This window comes from Cynocephalus volans, chromosome 9 (assembly GCF_027409185.1).
Source record: "Cynocephalus volans isolate mCynVol1 chromosome 9, mCynVol1.pri, whole genome shotgun sequence".
Taxonomy (NCBI): domain Eukaryota; kingdom Metazoa; phylum Chordata; class Mammalia; order Dermoptera; family Cynocephalidae; genus Cynocephalus; species Cynocephalus volans.
Window position 1 is genome coordinate 8,975,405 of NC_084468.1, and position 18,905 is coordinate 8,994,309.

The following is an 18,905-nucleotide window of genomic DNA, read 5'->3' on the forward strand; positions in this document are numbered from 1 at the left end:
TTTCTGACACTCTCATTTCTTCAGCTCTTAAATGAGTGTGGCAAAAGCAGGATGCAGTGATGTGCTGCAGCGGGAAGCACTCTGCATAGTGCCAAGTACCAGGTCCAGGGAAGCCTGCTGTAAATGCTTCTGTTACTCCCTCTGGGGAAATGGTGGTTTGACGACAACCTGAATGGATTCCGAAGAGGAGAGCATGCGGCGGGGCATGGGCCGTGCTAAGTTCAGGCCAGGCTGGAGCTGATGAAACATAACCAGTGTGACTCACTTCCCTGACAACGCCGCTGAGAAAAATGCAGGCTCTTTCTTGCTCTTCCCTCTAACTGGGGCACACCTCTTAGGATGGAAAACATTTGGCACCAGGGAAGGAATGTCAGGTCAGAAGAAGTGTCCTTGAGTCTGTGCTTTTCCTTTTGAGTTTCAGAAAGTGTCAGATAGAACCATAAATAAATAAGTATCTGTGCTTTGGCAGTACATGGACTCCAGGCCCTGGCTTAGAGTCAATGTGACCTTGGGCAAGCTCCCCACATTCTCTGGGCCTGTTTCCTCCTTTTTGAACTTGCCATAATAATTCCTACATTCTGGAGTTACTTGAGGAAATTTGAATGAGTATGTGTAGGAGAGTATCAATAATGTCTACTTCTCTCTTCTTCCTAAAGTATAAACTATGATGGGAAATGAGTTTATTTTGCTTGTTTGTATTTTCTTTTTTTCTGTAATGAATATGTTTTACTTTCATAATGAAAAAAAAAAATCCAATCTACTTAATTCTATAAAAGGCTGAGTGAATGAAGAATGCATGAGAAAAATGAGAGTTAGGAGAGCTCATGTGACCACCTTCAGCAAGGCAGCTGTTCAGGGCCAGAAGTGAAACCACCACTGGGGCTGTTGCCTCTGGGGGCAGGTGCGGGGCTCCTCACCCTCAACTTTGCCTTTTTCACTTTTTAGTGTCAACCCTTGGGAGTTTAAATTTTCTTTCACATTTAGGACTCCATATTCAGAGTTGATTTTGAAATATACACATATTTATGTCTCAATGAATATGGAATATATGTCTATAAATGCATATTGATCTTTCAGGAAATAGATAAACAGACTCCCAGACTAAGCAAAAGGCTACCTACCTCTTTAGTCAGCTTTTCACAGAACCAACAGGATGGAGACACACATAGATTTTGCAATTTCTCTTTTCTATTCTAGGTGACTTTCTGGAGGCCAGTTGCCACCTGGGGCAAAGCACACAGCCTCGAGATCATTCTGAAGGTCAAAGGTTTAATCCCTTTTATTGTAGGTTTCTTTCATCACTGAGATCAGGAGTATATGCAAATATTCTTTGAGGCCAAGATGAATCACAGGGAACCTCTGGCCAGTTATTAACTGCTTCCCCATCCTTATTATTGCTTTGCTCACTTTGAGTTTACATGGGGTTAAATTCCACATTCAGGTAATTGCTGAAGTTGGGAAGGGGTGAAACCACCCCCTCCAAGAATAATAGAGAATCTCAGTAAAAATAAATCTTAAAGTGCAAGTAAAAAATAAATCTAATGACCACAGTGAGACATTAATTTTTTTTTAAAAAAGAGCAATGCAGAAAGGATAAGGGGGAGAGAGGTCCATAATAGATACATAATAGATATAAAAACATTTTCTTTCTTTCTTTCTTTCTTTCTTTCTTTCTTTCTTTCTTTCTTTCTTTCTTTCTTTCTTTCTTTCTTTCTTTCTTTCTTTCCTTCCTTCCTTCCTTCCTTCCTTCCTTCCTTCCTTCCTTCCTTCCTTCCTTCCTTCTTTCCTTTCTTTTCTTTCTTTCTTTCTTTCTTTCTTTCTTTCAAGTAACAAAGGAATATAGGCTCTGCAATGAGTGCAACACAGACAGTTATTTTGAATTGGGGGCAAGTTAATTATGTTCAAAAAAAGACAGCGTCTCCTGAAAAAATCTTTTTTTTTTTTCAGTGTAATAGTTTAGTTGCTTCATATAGAGACATATTACACAATGTTAACAACCATGAAAAACAATACAAAATGCCCTCCATTTAACAAGTAGAAAAATATAACTAGTATATATGGCAATTGTGAATCTAATACTGTACAGAAGTAATTTATGGATTTTACAAATAAATTATAGCTTCAATGCCCTTTTAAAATTCTTTTTTTTTTTTTTTCTCTCCCTCTAGATGTACACCAGGACTTACAACAGGAAAGGTTCCGAGCCTAGCTGATTGCACATCAGTGCCAGTCAAATGTCCTGCCGACGAGCTCGAAGAACTTCTTATTTGGCTCGTGAAAATATTCGTGTAGTTTACTGAGTAGTTTGGGATCGACGTGGGGGTGCGCCCGGCCTTTGGACTCGTGCAAGCAGCGGTCCCGGCCGCCGTCCCGCAGGCAGTAAAAGCCCTTGGTTTTGTTAAAGTAGAAGTTGGAGGCGTTGATCTGCGGCGACAGCTTCAGGAACCGCTCGACCTTCTGGATCTCGGGGAAAGGGTCCCTGATGAGGCGGTCGCCGTCCACGATGTGGATGCGGCGCAGCGGGAAGCGGCGCAGCCAGTTGTGCAGGTGCAGGTGGTAGAGGCTGCGGTTGAGCGCCTTGTAGTCCACGTTGAGCCTGCCGTCGCGCACCAGGAACTCCTCGATGGACGGGTAGGGCTTGCGCTTCTGCACGTGGTTGTACAACACTTGGGTGTAGTCGGACAGCACGCGCTCCGACGGGTCCCGCAGGATGAGCAGCAGCCGGATGGCCGGGTTCATGGCGTGGACCCTCTCAGGCACTTTGGGCGACGTGAAGTAGGCGGGGGTCTTTTCCACCGTGAGCTGGTGCGGGGAGGAGAAGGGCATCTGGCTGCGGTACCAGGCCAGGCCTTGGCGGTAATGCTCCTCCCAGTCGAAGAAGTGCACCTCGTTCTCGGCGGCCGCCACGTCGGGGTGCAGGCTGAGCATCTCCAGCAGCGCGCGGGTGCCGCCCTTGCGCACGCCGATGATGATGGTCTGCGGCAGCTGCTGGGCAGAGCCGTTCGGGGCCGCGCCCGCTCGGATGTCCTCCTCGGGGCTCCCCACTTCGTGCAGAAGCTCTTGCTGGCCCGGCTCGGCCCTGGGGGCGGCGGTGGGGCGGGAAGGCACTAGCTGGGGCTGGGCCACCAGCAGCACCGCGCCCAGGAGCAGCGCGGCCATGCTGGACACCACGGTGGCTTCACTGGGCCGCGCACGGCGGGGTCATGGAGCGCTGCAGCGGGCAAGGCCTTCCCGATCAGTGGCACATGGGTGTCGCAGACGCCAATCACTAGGGAACAAAGGGGGGAAAATATTAACCCAACGTAAGTACGGGGGTAATCCAACTGACAACTGCAGTCACAGGCGTTGAGCCCTCTGGGACGCTCTCAGTTTCTTTATCCTATCAAATCGAAGGTGACAAACACTTTCTGTAAAGGGCTGGAGAGTAGATATCACAGGTGTGGGGGACATACGGTTTCTACAGCAACTTCAATTCCAGCTATGCTGTTACAGATCTAAAGCAGCCATGGACAATATACAAGGAAACGGGTGTGGTTGTGTTCCAATAAAACTTTATTTATGGACGCAGATTTAAATCTTCTATGTATACTTTTCATGTATCATTACATATTATTTTCCTGTTTATTTATTGTGCAGCCATTTATATGTTTAGCCCTCTGGCTGCACAAAAACAGGCCAGGTTTGGCCCAACAGCTATAGTTTGCCAACCCCTGCTATAAAGGAAAGGATTGGAAAGGTCCTTTGGATCTCAGCAAACATCAGCAAAATAGCTACCACCCACCAGTCCCTGGCAGAGGGGCAGGTAATATAGAAGCAGGCTTTGTGTCTGCTTCCCACCTGCCCTGTCAGGGGCTGCCAATCTAATCGGGTAGGCGAACCTGTATGCAAGACTAAATAATTAGTCCCAGATTTTCACCCTGCATCCAACCCTTACCATGGACTCACAAGTAGTGTGTGTAGACAGATGTGACACTTTGCAATCCCCAGCCTGGCTCAAGAGGCCTTGTGAGTTTCCACTTGCCCTCTTGCACTCCTGCCATTGCCATGAGAAGAACGTGGCCTGGCCAGCCACTGGTCCCAGGGGGAGGATGACAGCCAAGTTCATCAGAGCCACCCCACAAGTCCACTGTGTGCAGCACAGCCTGCCCAGCTCAGAGCGAGAATGGGTAACTGTGGGTTAAGCCCTTGAGTTGTGGGGTCGTTTGTATTGCAGTATGACCTTGGCAAAGGTGAGTTTGTGCAGCCTGACTATGGGTCTCAGGGTGATATATGTTATAACTGTAGTTTAGGTAGGGTACTATGAGGAGATGTGTTTATTCGCTTTGCCTACAATAGTGGGGGATGGCTTTATAGTAGATGGGATGTTTGAAGTGGGCCTACAGGGACAAGCAGGTGAAGTTACTAGAAAGAACAAAAAGCCTTCGTGTGTACAAAGCGTAGTATTCATGAAGTGTTCTCATAGCTGGCTCAGTTGATTGTCACCGCAACCCCACAGTGTAAGGTAGGAAGGCAGGGCAGTTACCGATACCATTTTATAGATGACAGTCTTGTTTAAGGACACAAGTTTCAGTCCATTTCAGAATTCATATCTCAAATTCAAAACTAAATGTAGGGCTCACTTTCCACAAACTTCCTCCTTCTACCAAACATATCCTTACCTCTCTGAGATTTATCACATTTAGGCAATAAAGTCCCGCAAGGACATAGGCACTGCTGGTATAGATGCTATGGGGTTCCCAGGGACAGATGAGTCATAGTTCATATTTTCAAGGAGCTGATACATAATCTGTGACTGACGCTCTCCCAAAAAGAGGAGACTGGAAGCTCTCATTTAAATCATTCCTTTTTAAACTCATTAAAGAAGGGTTAGAGACAGGCCCGACTTGGGGACTGTAGTATTTACAAAGCTGGTGAAAATCTTCTCTATCACCTGCTTTATAGCAGCTTTAAAATTCACTTCATCAGTTTAAAATTGTCCAGAATGTATAAACAAAGAACAAAATCCAGGTCTTCCATTTTAATGATCAAACCAATCAATCTACCTCCCTCAGATATTAATTGTGTTAGTTGCTTTGAAAAACATGTACTAAAAAGTAAGCAATTAAACAGATGGAAGCCTTTGGAAAACCACAGAACACTGGAGAAGGGAAGGGAGAGATCAGCAATTCACCTCTTTAGGGGGAAAAAAATTTTTTTTAGGGAGGGATGGCCAGGCAGGACATAGTTTCAGGTTGGTTCTACTGATTGGATAAGCTCAATTTAATGGGCGATTTGCTTTAGTCAATTGAAAGTTTCAGTATGTTTCAGTCAAGTTTCATTTCCTTCTTAATTGCCCATGTGGGTCAACCAAATGGACCAGTTATTCTTTCCTTTTTCACATTTGGGGTGTGCATGTGCATGCTTGGGTGTGTGTGTGTTTGTGTGTTTGTGTGTATATGTATGTGCATGCTTACGTGTGTGTGCATGTATGTGCACATGTGGCATGGGCTAGGGTGGGTGACGAAAGGGGGGTACAACTACAGCACAGTAGAGTGCTGTACTGTGTGTGGGGAGCACTGCTATCCCCATCTTACAGTTCTGTGTTGAGACTCAGGAAACAACACGAGATCCAAATCATTCAATACCTGAGTGACAGGGGCAGAGCGGGTCTGAAATTCATACTGCCTGACTGCTCTTTCCACTCTAACATGAGGCATCCTGGTTAGCACAGCTCACATCTGAGATTTTTTTTTTTTTCTAGAGGGGAATTACCAGCAGACAGCAGAGAAGAAACTAAATATAGTTTGTCCTTTACAAAAAAAAAAAAAAAAAATCTGGGCAGTTAGTAGTTTAAAGTCTCCTTGTTTCTACTTTAATACTTTCTAAAAATGTATTTACTTATGTCTAGATCTTTTTCATTCCAAAACTATTTGAAGTATTTGGTAAGAATATTAGCTAAAATCTTACATATAGCTAAAGTCTTAATATTAGCTACAGTCTTACATATACACATACCATACACACAAACACACACACACACATATATATGTATATACATATATATACACACACACATGCAAATGACAGTATTTCAAAAAATTCATAGAAAAATAAAATTAAAAGATAATACTCATGTTTCCATACATTGTTTGACTACAGCTATGTATACTGTGGTTTGGTAATTTGGATTTCCTAGGGACACAGCTAGAATTTCTGGGCCTTTTAGTAACACTCAGAAAAGGTCCCCAAGCTCAGCTGAAACTGTAAGCCAGTCATTTGGGCCACCATGATTCTGACAATGGAATTATAAATATCAGGGCAGAAAAGAGCCATTTGGTCCCTGTATTCCAAACCCTGAGATGAGTTGCCCAAAGTCACATAGAAAATCTAGGGCCTAGAACTTGTGGCTCCTGAATTCCATACAGTGGCTGTTACTGCTGTCTCTCAAGTAAGAGGTTTGAAGTAAAATGCTGACAATGTTTTTGCAGTCCCAAAGAAGAAAGACCCAACCAAACCTGCCTAGCTGTGACCACTCTCTGGCCACCAACTCCAGAATCAGCTGGCACCAAGGGCATAGACAGTACAGGGTCAAACTCGCTCATTTGTTCTGTTCAGTTAAACGGTCAAAAGGAACTGCCCAGGCTATGGAGTGAGTATTCCTGTCTCTAGTCTTGACCTTAGTCAAACTGGCTGACCCTCTCTTAGCCTCAGTTTCTTCATCTGTAAAATAGCTATCAAATGGTTACTTTGAAACCAAATGAGATAATGTGTATCAGGGTCATTCAGCAGAAATAGAAAGTGAGCTACATAAGAACTTTTACATTTTTCAGGAGTACTATGGGTCAAACGTGTCCCCCAAAGGTTCATGTTTTGGAAACTTGACCTTCCTTGTAAGAGCATTAAGAGGATGGAATATCCAATTATGGTGTTTGAAAAGTGGGGCCTTTGATAGGTGACTGGATCCAAAGACCCTGCCCTAGTGAATGAATTGATCCATTCAAGGAGTAATGGGTTAATGGTTTAATGGGTGGTGATGGGCATGGTTCTGATGGCTTTAAAAGGACAGCAAGTGAGGAGGTTAGCTCTCTCTTACTCAGCTCGTTCTCACCATGTGAGTGACAGCCTCTAGGGCTATACAGAGTCACCACCAACAAGAAGGCCCTCACCAGATGTGTTCCCTAAACTTTGGACTCCCCAGCCTCCAAAACTGTAAGAAATATCATTTCTTTACATATTACCCAGTTTCAGGTATTCTCTTATAGGCAACAAAAAATGACCTAATCCAAGGAGCCACATTAAAAAAAAGAAATAATATGCAAGGGTACTTCAAAAAGTTCATGGAAAGATTTATATTATCCTTTAATTCTATTTTTCCACAACCTTTTTGACGTACCCTTGTATTTTATATAACCTGATATATCCAAAATGTTATTACTCCAATGTATAACCACTGTATGAAAATTAATAAGATATTTTGCTTTTTTTTGTGCGTAAGATGTCTTCAAAATCCGGTGTGTCTATATTTACCCTTACAGCACATCTCAAGGCCATGGGTGGCTGGTGGCAACTGAGGTGAAGAACACAGAGGTAGAAAGCACAGAACACAGCTGTGATTCTTAATCTGAAAGCTGTTTAAGTGTGCAAAGCACTCTCCTAACAGCAAGATCCCTACCCACTCACAGATGAGGAGCCTTCCTGAACGGGAAAAGGACCAAAAGGCCTGTTTAAACTTGCAGTCAGGACAAAGATAAATCCATCATACTCCCTCAAGAAACAGACCAGGTAAAATGGAACACATGGAGCCTTCTGAATGTTTGCAGCCTGTAGCTGTCACAGGCACTGACACCAAATGCTCCACTCCACCTAGCAGCCGTGGCCGCGTCCCTTGGCAAAAGCAGGGATTGCAGCTCCATTCAGGGGCATTTGTGGCACTTTAGCAGGAGCAAGGCTGGCAACTTTGCACACAGGGCTCCCTGAAATCCTCACTGCAAGTCCTTAACGGAACTAATATTATTATTATTAGGTGAGGCTCAGAGAAAAAAAAAATGGTTTGTCTAGAAAGACAGAGGCAGAGCAAGGATTCAAACACTCTGAGCGAACAAAGCCAGAAACCTCAGTGTCCCTTTCAGCCCCTGGCACTGTTGGGAGTCAGTGTGCGAGTAGTGACTGTGGCCCTTGGTTGGATTCCTTGGTCCTGTTAAGCATTCATGACTGGCATCAATTTTTTAATAAGCAACATAATTTCTCTGAAGGCTCATACTTGCTAGGATAGACAAAATGAACCCCTTCTTTCCTTTTGTAGATGGGTTAAAAGGTCCCTAAGGGGGACCTAGCCACCTCTCTGATTATTCCTTTTTATTAAGGAGGCTGTTTTCTGGGTACCGCAGTGATAAACCAAGGCTTGAGTTTCAAGAATTCAAAAGACCAGAGTCCTTCCCACCAGCAGCACTGGGCTTCCCTGGGCCCCACTGTGAAGACATTAATGACCTGCCAGGCATGGGGAATCCAAGGGAGAGTCCACAGAATTTTCCATATGGAAGCTTCCCTTGCACTTGAAATGAAAGCCAAACTCCTTTTCAGGCTGGAGAGACCCCTAGAAACACACCCACCTCCCTCTCTGGCCTCAATTTGCTCCTTCAACCCAAGCCCCAGCCTCACTCTCCTTTCTGGCCCTTCGAGCTCACCAAGCTCATCCCAGCTTGGGTGTTGACATTTGCAGCTCCCTCTTTCCGGGATGCTGTGCCCCAGGCTTTCTGGGGTTGGCTCTTTCTTATCACTAATATTTTATTGCAAATGACAGGTTCCCTTGAAATGTGAGCTCAACCTCTCTCTTTAAACACTTTCTTTCACATCATCACATTTTATATTCCTCACATACTATGCAAAATTACATTTGCTTGTTTACTGTTGTCTCTCCCCCCAATAATGGACATGTCAGATCCTCCTTGTTATAGTCTCGCCTTTCTCTGCTGCATCTTTCTGATACATAGTAGGTGTTAGAGACCCCACTTGTTGAACGAACCTGTCTTAATGAAGTGGACAGTTAGGCAAATGGCTGGAAGTTACTGGGAAAGGATTTTAACTTAGTAGAAAGAAAAACTTCACAGCCTGTCTATGAAAAAGACTGTGTTGAAAGTCAGTGAGTTTTCCATCCCTAGAGAGTCAAGCAGAAGCCAGATGTTCAAAAGGGGGACTCAACATTTCTAATGGTGCTTGGCCCTGACCACCTGAGAGTCTAGAAAATATTTTAATTAAAAAAGGAGGGGAAGCTATAAAATAACCCTTCAAAAATATTTTAACTTTCTCCCTAAGTCTCTTTATTACATAATTCACATCATGACCTAGATTTCAAATGTAATTAACTATAATATATTCTCTCAGTCCCACCACTAGAATGTACTCATGGATAAGATGAAATAACTAGAATATTTCACAAGAGGTATGTTTAATGCATTAGGGAGAGTGATGGATGCTAGCCATCTCTCTGTCTGCAGGACACCTTTGCAGCCCCACAGCAAGAGATGGTGTCAGGCAAGAACCTCCAGAGTAACAGGGATGTTCAAAACACCAGATCACAAGTAGTTTATGGGATTTAATAAAAGGTATGAAAAGAAAGAGATCACTTGCTGAGCACCCACTGTGTGCCAGTCAGTAAGCACTTGTGTGTGAACTGTCTCTTGTAACACTTGCAAAAATACCAAGAGGTGGTTGTTCTCATTTCATTTTATATTTTTTAAGCAATGAAAAGGTGGTGAAGAAAGGTAAAAAGCAAGGAAACTTTTGCAATTGGACAGATCCAGGCTAGAATTCTTTTTTTTTTTTTTTTTTTTATATAAGGATTACCTTCTTTATTTCTTGTTATATGATTCCTTTCTCTTTTTTAATTTAATTTAATTTAATTTTACTTCTCAAAATACATTGTATTTGGTTTTCATGCCCCTTTACCCGTTCCTCTCCACCCCCCCTCTACCCCTCCCACATCATATCTGTGCACTTGACTTAAATAGTTCAAGGAATTTTTTGTGGTTATTATGTCTTCCCCTCACCCCCACCTTTTATTTGTTTGTGTGTTTATTTATTTATTTTTAGCTCCCACAAATAAGTGAGAACATGTGGTATTTCTCTTTCTGTGCCTGACTTGTTTCACTCAATATAATTTTCTGTAAGTCCATCCATGTTGTTGCAAATGGTAGCATTTCATTCTTTTTGATAGCAGAGTAGTATTCCATTGTGTAGATATAACACAGTTTCCTTATCCACTCATCTGATGATGGACATTTGGGCTGGTTCCAACTCTTGGCTATTGTAAATAGTGTTGCAATAAACCCCAGAGTACAGGTATCCCTTCGGCATGATGTTTTCCATTCCTCTGGGTATATTTCCAACAGTGGAATCGCTGGGTCATATGGTAGATCTATCTGTAATTGTTTGAGGAAGCTCCATATCATTTTCCATAAAGGCTACAGCATTTTGTAGCTCCACCAACAGTGGATAAGAGTTGCTTTTTCTCTGTAACCTCTCCAGCACTTATCATTCTCAGTCTTTTGGATGTTAGCGATCCTAACTGGAGTGAGATGTTCTCTCAGTGTGGTTTTGATTTGCATTCCCCAGATGTTGAGTGATATTGAGCATTTTTTCATGTGTCTGTTGGCCATTCATATATCTTCCTTTGAGAAATGCCTTTGATATAATCCCATTTCTTTATTTTACCTTTAGTTTCCTCTGTCTTTTGGGTCCTATTCATGAATTCTGTACCCACTCCTACTTCCTGGAGTGTTTCCCCTATGTTTTCTTTTTTTTTTTTTTTTTTTTTTTTTCTTTAACAGAAGTTTATTTATTTAGCATGAAAAATTACCATTACAATGACCAGAAACTCAAAAATGCCATGTGATAATATATTTTTCCGCTGAAGTGCAGATCTATGTGGAAAAAAAACAACAAACAAAACAAAACAAAAACAAACAAGCAAAAAACATTAACTGGAGTTTTTTCTGACTATAGATTTATAGCTAGGGGAGATAAGTTGAATATTTAATGGCTTCACTCTAACTTGTTAAATTTAACACTAATAAGAAATTCAACAGGTTGAGAAATTTTCTAAATTCTCTGTTTAAAACTCCACCCCCAACAAATATTATGAAAAAAGAAACCTCTTTGGAAACACACCCCTTCACCTGGACGTTGAATGTATGGGCCAGGCCTCAAAACACTGTTTTTTTGGTTTTGAGTTTTCATTTGCTTTGCTTCTAAACTAACTAACTACATTTAGGATTAAACTATTATTTCTTTACACATATTAATTAAATTATTATTAGACCTCATATTCTATCTCCTTTAGGAGATAGCATATTTGAATCAGCTATTTAGCTTTGTGCATAGAATTCTTATAGCTAACTGACCTCAGGTAAGTTTCGTACCTTTCTGCGGCTCAATGTGCCACTCTGCATAAAGGGCTTAAACCTACTTCATATGAGTGTCACCATGATTAAGTAAGATCACCCATGCTAAATATGTAGCACAGTTCCCAGCACACAGTGGGCATTCAACAAATGTTAGTGGTTTGCCTTTCTCCCCATATGGGAACATGCTATTAAGATTAAATGACCTCCTCAAGGTCAAAGAACCAGGAAGTATCAAAACTGAAATTCCATGGGCTATTTCTAAAGCCTCAACTGTGCTTTTCTTTTCCCCTTTGTGTGGTAATGCTTCCCAGTGGGCAGTGGGCAGTGCATTCCAGGCAGAGAGGGCAGCTTACACAAAAGCACGATAAGATAGAAGAAAGTATGCGTTCTACGATATTGCTATGCAAGAACTTCTTTTTTCCAAGCATGTCACGGTGTTGAGTGATTTAATATTCTGCAATGTACAGAACCTGAATAAAGACAGTTCGGACAGCAGAACTGTCATTTTTTATCCAAGAAGACTTCTTGGCAATCCAAATATAAGATTATTTGTTCATCTTTAGGTGTCAAAATGTCTTCATTTTCATCTTTGCACAACTACTTAAGAACAAGTTGCAGTGGTGTCAAATTTCCATGCTTGGCAGTTCATCTTGGAAACCAAGAAATAGGAAATAGATTTAGCTTGTGCCTGTCAGTCTATGAAAGGACAGTGATATTTAAAGGCCTGCATAAATATTTATTTTCTCCAAATTTCCTGTACATGACACTCTTCAACAAATGTTGACATTCACTTTTGTTTGGATTTACTTATGGTAATTGCTATGAGGTGGGCTGGGGTGGAAAGAGTTCAGGATAGAAAGGACCAAAGATCAGTTAATAAGTTTCCTTGGACCACATTTACCATCTGAGGGGGTGGGGGGATAGGTGTAACTAGTCCCATTTTCCCCTTGAAAAAAAGGAGGACTATGAATGCCTCTACCTCCAGACATTCTATGCTCCCTTGAATCCTTGGAAATGCTGGGAGGTTCCATATTTACAAAAGGTTAACTGAATAATAAATATAACTGTCTAGGATTGAAGGAAAGAGATACCTTGGCAAGCCAAAGGGCAGCATGGTGTGGTAATGGGAGCAGAGATTTGGGGCCAGATTCTTAAATGTCAGTGTCGTCTCTGAGTCTCTGAATGTTCCACGATAAAATGAGAATGATAAATGATACCTGTCCCACAGGGTAGTCTGAGATCAACCCAACACAACATTATTCTTCAGACTAGGTGAAAGATTAGGGCCCAAGGATCTGGATGACGAGTTCGGATAGGAGGTTACTAAAGCTTTCCTCCCAGGAGTTCTGCCTGCACAGTTACAATCACCAGCCATGGTGTTTTCCAAATATGAATGTACACACCAATCACCTGAGATCTAGTTAAAAATGCAGATCCTTACACAGGATGTGTGAGAAGGGACCTGAGATTCTGCATTTCTAACAAGCTCCCAAGAGAGCTGGTATGTTCACCTATAGTCCTTGGAATGGCAAAATCCCTGTTAACTTCATGTGTCCATTCAGATTCTAAATATGTTGGTCTAAGGCATAGGTGGGACATGTTCTCTGTCTATGTTTCTTGCTGTTGTGGTGGTGGTTTGTTTTTAATTCCAGGATTGAAAACAACCTTGGTAGGCAAAATAGAGAGCGATTAGCCCGGCCATAGAGGCAGTGTTATGGGAGACGGAGGATGGACAGGAGATGCTGGAATTAACAGAGGATTTAGAGCCAAAAATCCAGGCTTAAATCTCAGCTCTGTAACTTAAAATCTGAAAGACAGCCCTGAAACTCAGAGCCTGAGATTGAATACTTTGGCTGTGTGTGTGTGTGTGTGTGTGTGTGTGTGTGTGTGTGTGTGTGTGTGTGTGTATGTTTTGTGCAGTATTAAATAAAATTGTATATAGAGAGTTCTTAGGATATTGCCATATTGCCTAGCCATTGGCAAGCCCTCAAATCATGCTATTTTCGTCCCTAAAGAAAAAAAATTATGCCGTATGGCATAAATGGGATTCAGGGATGATAATTAGTCAAACGCATTTGTTCACGATTTAGAGTACTGCAGTGACTCAACCCGACAGAGGCTCAGGGAAGAAAGTACAGCAACACAAAGAAATGCTCCTGGCTCTGTGTTTGTGGAAGGGCACACAGTAGGTCTTTCATAAATGGCTCCCAAATGAATGATGAGCAGCCAGGTGTGGGCAATGGCGAGGCCCTAGTGAAAGAAGTGGACGAGGCGCTCCTTTTCAACATACTTAGTCTGTGTTGCTGTGCACAGAAGGCAGCAGTGACCTAAATAAATCCTTCATTAGAAGCAGAAACACACTGGCACCAGCAGTGCATGGCACAACTCTGTGACAGGAGGGCGGATGGGGCCTCTTCTATTACTCAGGGAAGCTGACTGGAAAGGGGGCCCTGCCAGCAGACAGGAGACAGGAGCTGGGCCGCCTCAGCCCACTCTGGTGTGTGTGGGTTCAGTTCCTGCTCCAGGTGTGACTCCACCTCTGAGAGGTGTCATATCTGCTGCAGGAACTTCCCCAACTGAGGTGGACAGTTATTCATCACCCCACAGGTGATGAGCACCCATGGATCCAAGGTGTTTCCCCAAAAATGGCCAAGAAAAACACACAAGACATCACAGGCAAAAGGGCCATGTGCCGTCAATCATTTTGCAGAAAGTGAAAGTGAGGTAGGCAGAGAACAGGAACCCCAAGGTTCAGTGTGTAGATGCTGAACTGAGTGGAAAGCCAAGGTCTCCTGATTCCTATCGCACTTGTCCCCAAACATATGGGAATCGATGCTTCTTTTGTGTTGGGACAGGGAAGATTAGAATAGCTTCCAGCTGAAAACAAATATGTACGAACCAAAGTAAATCCTTCTCCTGGATGAGGAATGGCGGATGGAAGATTTGTTTCATTTCTTGGGCCAGTCTGTTACAGACTAAGTGTTTGCGTCTTCCCCAAATTCACATGCAGATGCCCTAACTCCCAATATGATAGTATTTGGAGGTGGGGGATTTGGAAGATAATTAGGTCTAGATGAGGGCATAAGGTCAGGGTCCTAATCCAATAGGATTGGCATCCTTATAAGAAGAGTAAGAGAGATCAGTCTCTCTCTCTCTCTCTCTCTCTCTCTCTCTCTCTCTCTCTCTCTCTCTCTCTCTCTCTCTCCGCCCTCCAACATGTGAAGAAACAGCAAAAAGTGACCATCTACAAGCCAAGAAGAGGGCCTCGCCAGGAACTGAATCTGTCAACAGCTTCATCTTGGACTTCCAGTCTCTAGAACTGTGAGAAATAAATGTACATTGTTTAAGCCACCCATTCTATGGTATTTGGTTATAGCAGCTCAAGCTGACTAATACACAGTCCTCAGAAAGAGTATTAGAGAAAAAAAAAGTTTGAAGTTTGCCTGAGGCCTCTGCTGTGTCTTTCCAGGACAGCACACAGCTGCTTCCTGCATTCAGGTAGGTGACACCCACGTATGACACCAGCTGGCTAGTGGGAGGACTGTGGCAAGTGGCTGTGCATGTGATCTTTCTAAACAGACAGTGGAGGCTGGCTCTGGCAGATGTTGCTGGAGACCATAGACCAGTGTGTTCTGATCCTCAGATTCTTCAAGATTCAACTACGAACATTTATGTGAAAAGTCCCGATTTTTATGAATGTAATAAATGGATATTAGTTGTCATGTAAGGTGAAGGAAAGAAAAAATAAAAAAAATAAAAAAGACTGAAAGGCAACTTTGCAAAGATGGATGCCGAAGGTCGGCACTTTACCCATTGGTGATTACAAGGCATCTATGCTATTTCTAAGATTGTACTGAATTTCTGGGGATGCCAAAATAATCCATTTGATGTCCTCAAGGAGTGCCCTGTAAGATGAAAACACAGGTGGAAACAACTAATCCCTAGGTTTCGGAGTGGACACAGATCCAGCCAGGGCAGTGTAAGAGTCCCGAGGAGACAGATGTAGCCAGCAGAGGAGCAGAGAGGGCCTGGTAGGACTCCACAGAAAAGATAATGTTCAGGCATGATCTGGGAGGTGTTGTGGGGTTTGCTGAGCAGAAAGTCCCACAGGAGCATTCATTCAGAGTGGAGCTTGCAGCAGGAGATAGGGCTGGGCAGGGTGCAAGAGAGGTCTTAGCCTGTGGGGGGTTTGCTGTGGGGAGCCCAGGTTATTGGACGTGTTTCTGGAGACGAGGTGTAGGAGCCAGTGGGGATCACAGCTTGAGGCTCCAGAGCCCTACTGAGGAAACTAGAGACACAGGAGAGGACAAATAGTCCTGGCACTGCAGCAAAGTGGAGAGTCCTGAGCATGAGTCCCACAACTTCACCTCATCATGAACAGATTCCAACTTGGGAAAAGCTAATGGAGAAGTCTTGGAAATTTCTGCTCAGTTTGGCCCAAAAGCTTTTTTTTTTTTTTTTTTTTTTTTATCTTTCTTTTTGGATATACATGTTCTTGGTTTATGATCTTTTTAAAACTAATATTTAAGTGAGCCCTTAGTATCATCAGGCATCACAAAACACACCAGGGGTTGACAATGACTAAGACGCACTGATGTCTGCAAGGGGCTCAGGGAAAAGGAGGCATGAAAACAGCAAAAGTAGCACAGCAGGCTCTGACTTTATGTTGGCCATGTATTTTCCTTTTCCGAATAATACTGTCACTGTGCATGTGATGGCACTGGACAAAGCAACAGTGCACAGTTCGTTCCTCTGCACCCCCCATACACCCTACTGTTACTTCTACTTGTTCCTTACTTGAACATTTAAAAAAAAAAAAATTGCTATTCAAGTTGAATGTTCCTTTATTCTGATGCCTTGGGTTCTACAAATTGAATTAGTAACTCATTTGCCTCTGAATCAAGCTTTAACTTATCTATAATAAACTTACTTCAAACAGAGGATACCTGCTTTATCTTGCTGAACTCAAAATATTTAACTGCCATGTAGTCTATGTAGAGGAATAGCACCTAGATATTGCACTCCACACAAGCAAGTCTGTGACCTCTTGTTCTCTCATGATAATTTCTATATCTTCAGATTAAGGACAATGGTATTCATACGGTTAAATCATGATGGGCCTGGTCATTCTTTCAAATGTTGATGCAAAGTGATTTATATTTTATACTCTTAAATATTAAGCATTATTACTTAAATGAAGTATTTGAAACAAGCAAGCATAATGGGTGGGGGGATTCAGGGATCATTAAGATGAATTATAGAAGCTCAGAGTGGGGAGGCTGGTGGCTAAGAGTGGGTTTGAATCCCAGCTTAACCCCCACCTCTGTGTGACCAAGAGCAAACCATGCCACCAAATGTCAGCTATTGTCACTGTCAGACTTTTGTCTTCCATTGTGGCAGCTGATAAAGGTCCTATTCAGGTAATCAATACCACAAACACAGACAGTTACAGGCACATAAAATGCATCTCCACAAAGTCTTCTTTGCTAGAAGGGACCATTGCCCTTGAGTGAACAGGGTGCCTAGCTGGGAGTCAGGAGCTGGGATCCAGTCTCCAGTTCTGCTCTTGCTTCCATGTGACCTTGAGTAAGACACAGAAATGCTCAGAGCCTTGTTTACAAGGGAAAATTATTGGATCATAAATTCTAAGATTTTTTAATATCCATCTAAAACTTTAGAAGGCTTTAGAGAAGTAAGAAGCTTCCTTGTCTGTCATAGCAAAATATCATTATCCAAAATTACAAACAAAATGATTACTGTTAAAAGTTAACCACAAAGTTTCGTCACTTGTTCCAGCCTCAATCTAACATTTCATCAGTTAAAGGTAGCAACATATGCTGAATGTCTAAGCTGCTGAGGTCTTTGTAAGGAGGTGGGGGAATAGCACTGCCTCAAGTGGGTTAAAAGACTATTGCCTTCAGTACGGTCTCTCAAACTGCACTTGCTGTATTCACATCATATTTAGTGCTCATTCAATGTATGTTAATTGAACCTAGGACCTTAATTGATTAAGAGGTGGATCAGTTAGACTAGGGAACAATCTATGAAGTATGCTTACTGTATTAGTCCATTTCTGTTGCTTATAACAAAATACCTGTAACTGGGTAATTTATGAAGAAATAAAATTTATTTCTTATAGTTTCAGAGAATGGGAAATCCAAAGTCCAGGGAATACACATGGTAAGGGTTTTGTCCTGGTGGTGACTCTATAGCAACACAGGGTATCACATAGAGAAATGGCTATGCGAGAGAGAGCTAAGATTCTCACTCACTCTCCTTTTAAAGCCATCAGAACCACACCCATTATTCCATGAATGGATCAATCCATACAGGAGGACACAGTCCTCGCAATCTAATCACCCCTTTAAGATTGAAAGGTGGCTTTCAATTACCATAATAGGATTTCCCACCCTCTTAACACTGTGATGGTGGGGATTAAGGTTCCATTATATGACCTTTGGGAGACACATTTGACCCATAGACCTCAGTCATTACTGGAACAAAACAAGATGGAGAAAAAAATGTTATGCTGTTATGGGATGAATGATTGTTTCTCTCCAAAATTTATATGTTAAAGTCTAATCCTCATTGCAATGGAGTTGGAGCTGGGGCCTTGGAGGTAATCACGTCATGAGAGTGAAGCTGTCATGAATGGGATAAGTGCCCTTATAAGAAGAGGCCAGAGAGTCAGCTCACTCTCTACCATGTGAGGTGATAGAGTTTGGGTGTGTTGTCCCCACCAAAACTCATGTGGCAGTGCTGGAAGCTGTTTGAGTCATGGGGGTAGATCCTTCTTGAATGGAATAATACTCTCCCTAGGTGGGTGGATTAATGAGTGAGATCTTGCTCTATTAGTTCCTGTGAGAGCTGGTTGTTTAAAAGACCCTGGCACCTCCTCTCTCTCTCTCTTGCTTCCTCTCACCATGTGTTCTGCTTGTACCCACTGGCTGCCTGCCGCTTTCCACCATGAGTACAAGCAGCCTGAGGCCTGCACCAGATGCAGCTGTACCAGAATTGTAAGCCAAATAAACCTCTGCTCTTTATAAATTACCCAGTCACAGGTATTTCTGTTACAGCAACACAGACGGACTAATACACAAGGATACGACAAGAAGCCGGCCATCAGCACCCACGAAGAGGGACCTCCCCACAATTGCAGACTTCCAGCCTCCAGAACTGTGAGATATAAATGTCTGTTATTTATCAGCCACCCAGTCTATGCTACTTTGTTATTGCAGCCAAAATTAACTAAGATAAGCATTATATAAAAAAGTTTCTCAGTTATAATAAAATATTATTAGAAGAAGACCTAAAGCTTGGGGCAAGGGCAAAGGGATTGTGCATGTGGTGGGATAAGATTTCCCTGCTCTTAACTCTAAAGGGCCAGCTTACTGACCTTCTAGGCTGGGCAGAGGTGGTTGACTCTGGGGCTTTTGCTTGCTTCGGTGAGGTTTGAAAGTTTGGGAGTGAGTGGAATTGCTTAGGAACAGAGGAGGACTGAGAGCTGTTACAGGGGTCCAGCTT

The 18,905-nt window shown here is 42.7% G+C and overlaps 1 protein-coding gene across 1 annotated transcript in view; it reads right to left on the bottom strand.

Moving 5' to 3' along the window:
• Positions 1–2,026: 2,026 nt before the first annotated feature.
• HS3ST1 (heparan sulfate-glucosamine 3-sulfotransferase 1) overlaps positions 2,027–18,905 on the bottom strand; it is a 32,103-nt gene continuing 15,224 nt past the window's right edge. Inside the window, exon 2 of the mRNA XM_063108680.1 lies at positions 2,027–3,268. Within this exon, the coding sequence (XP_062964750.1) occupies positions 2,221–3,159 (939 nt within the window). The 5' untranslated portion in view covers positions 3,160–3,268 and the 3' untranslated portion in view covers positions 2,027–2,220. The remainder of the gene's footprint in view (positions 3,269–18,905) is intronic.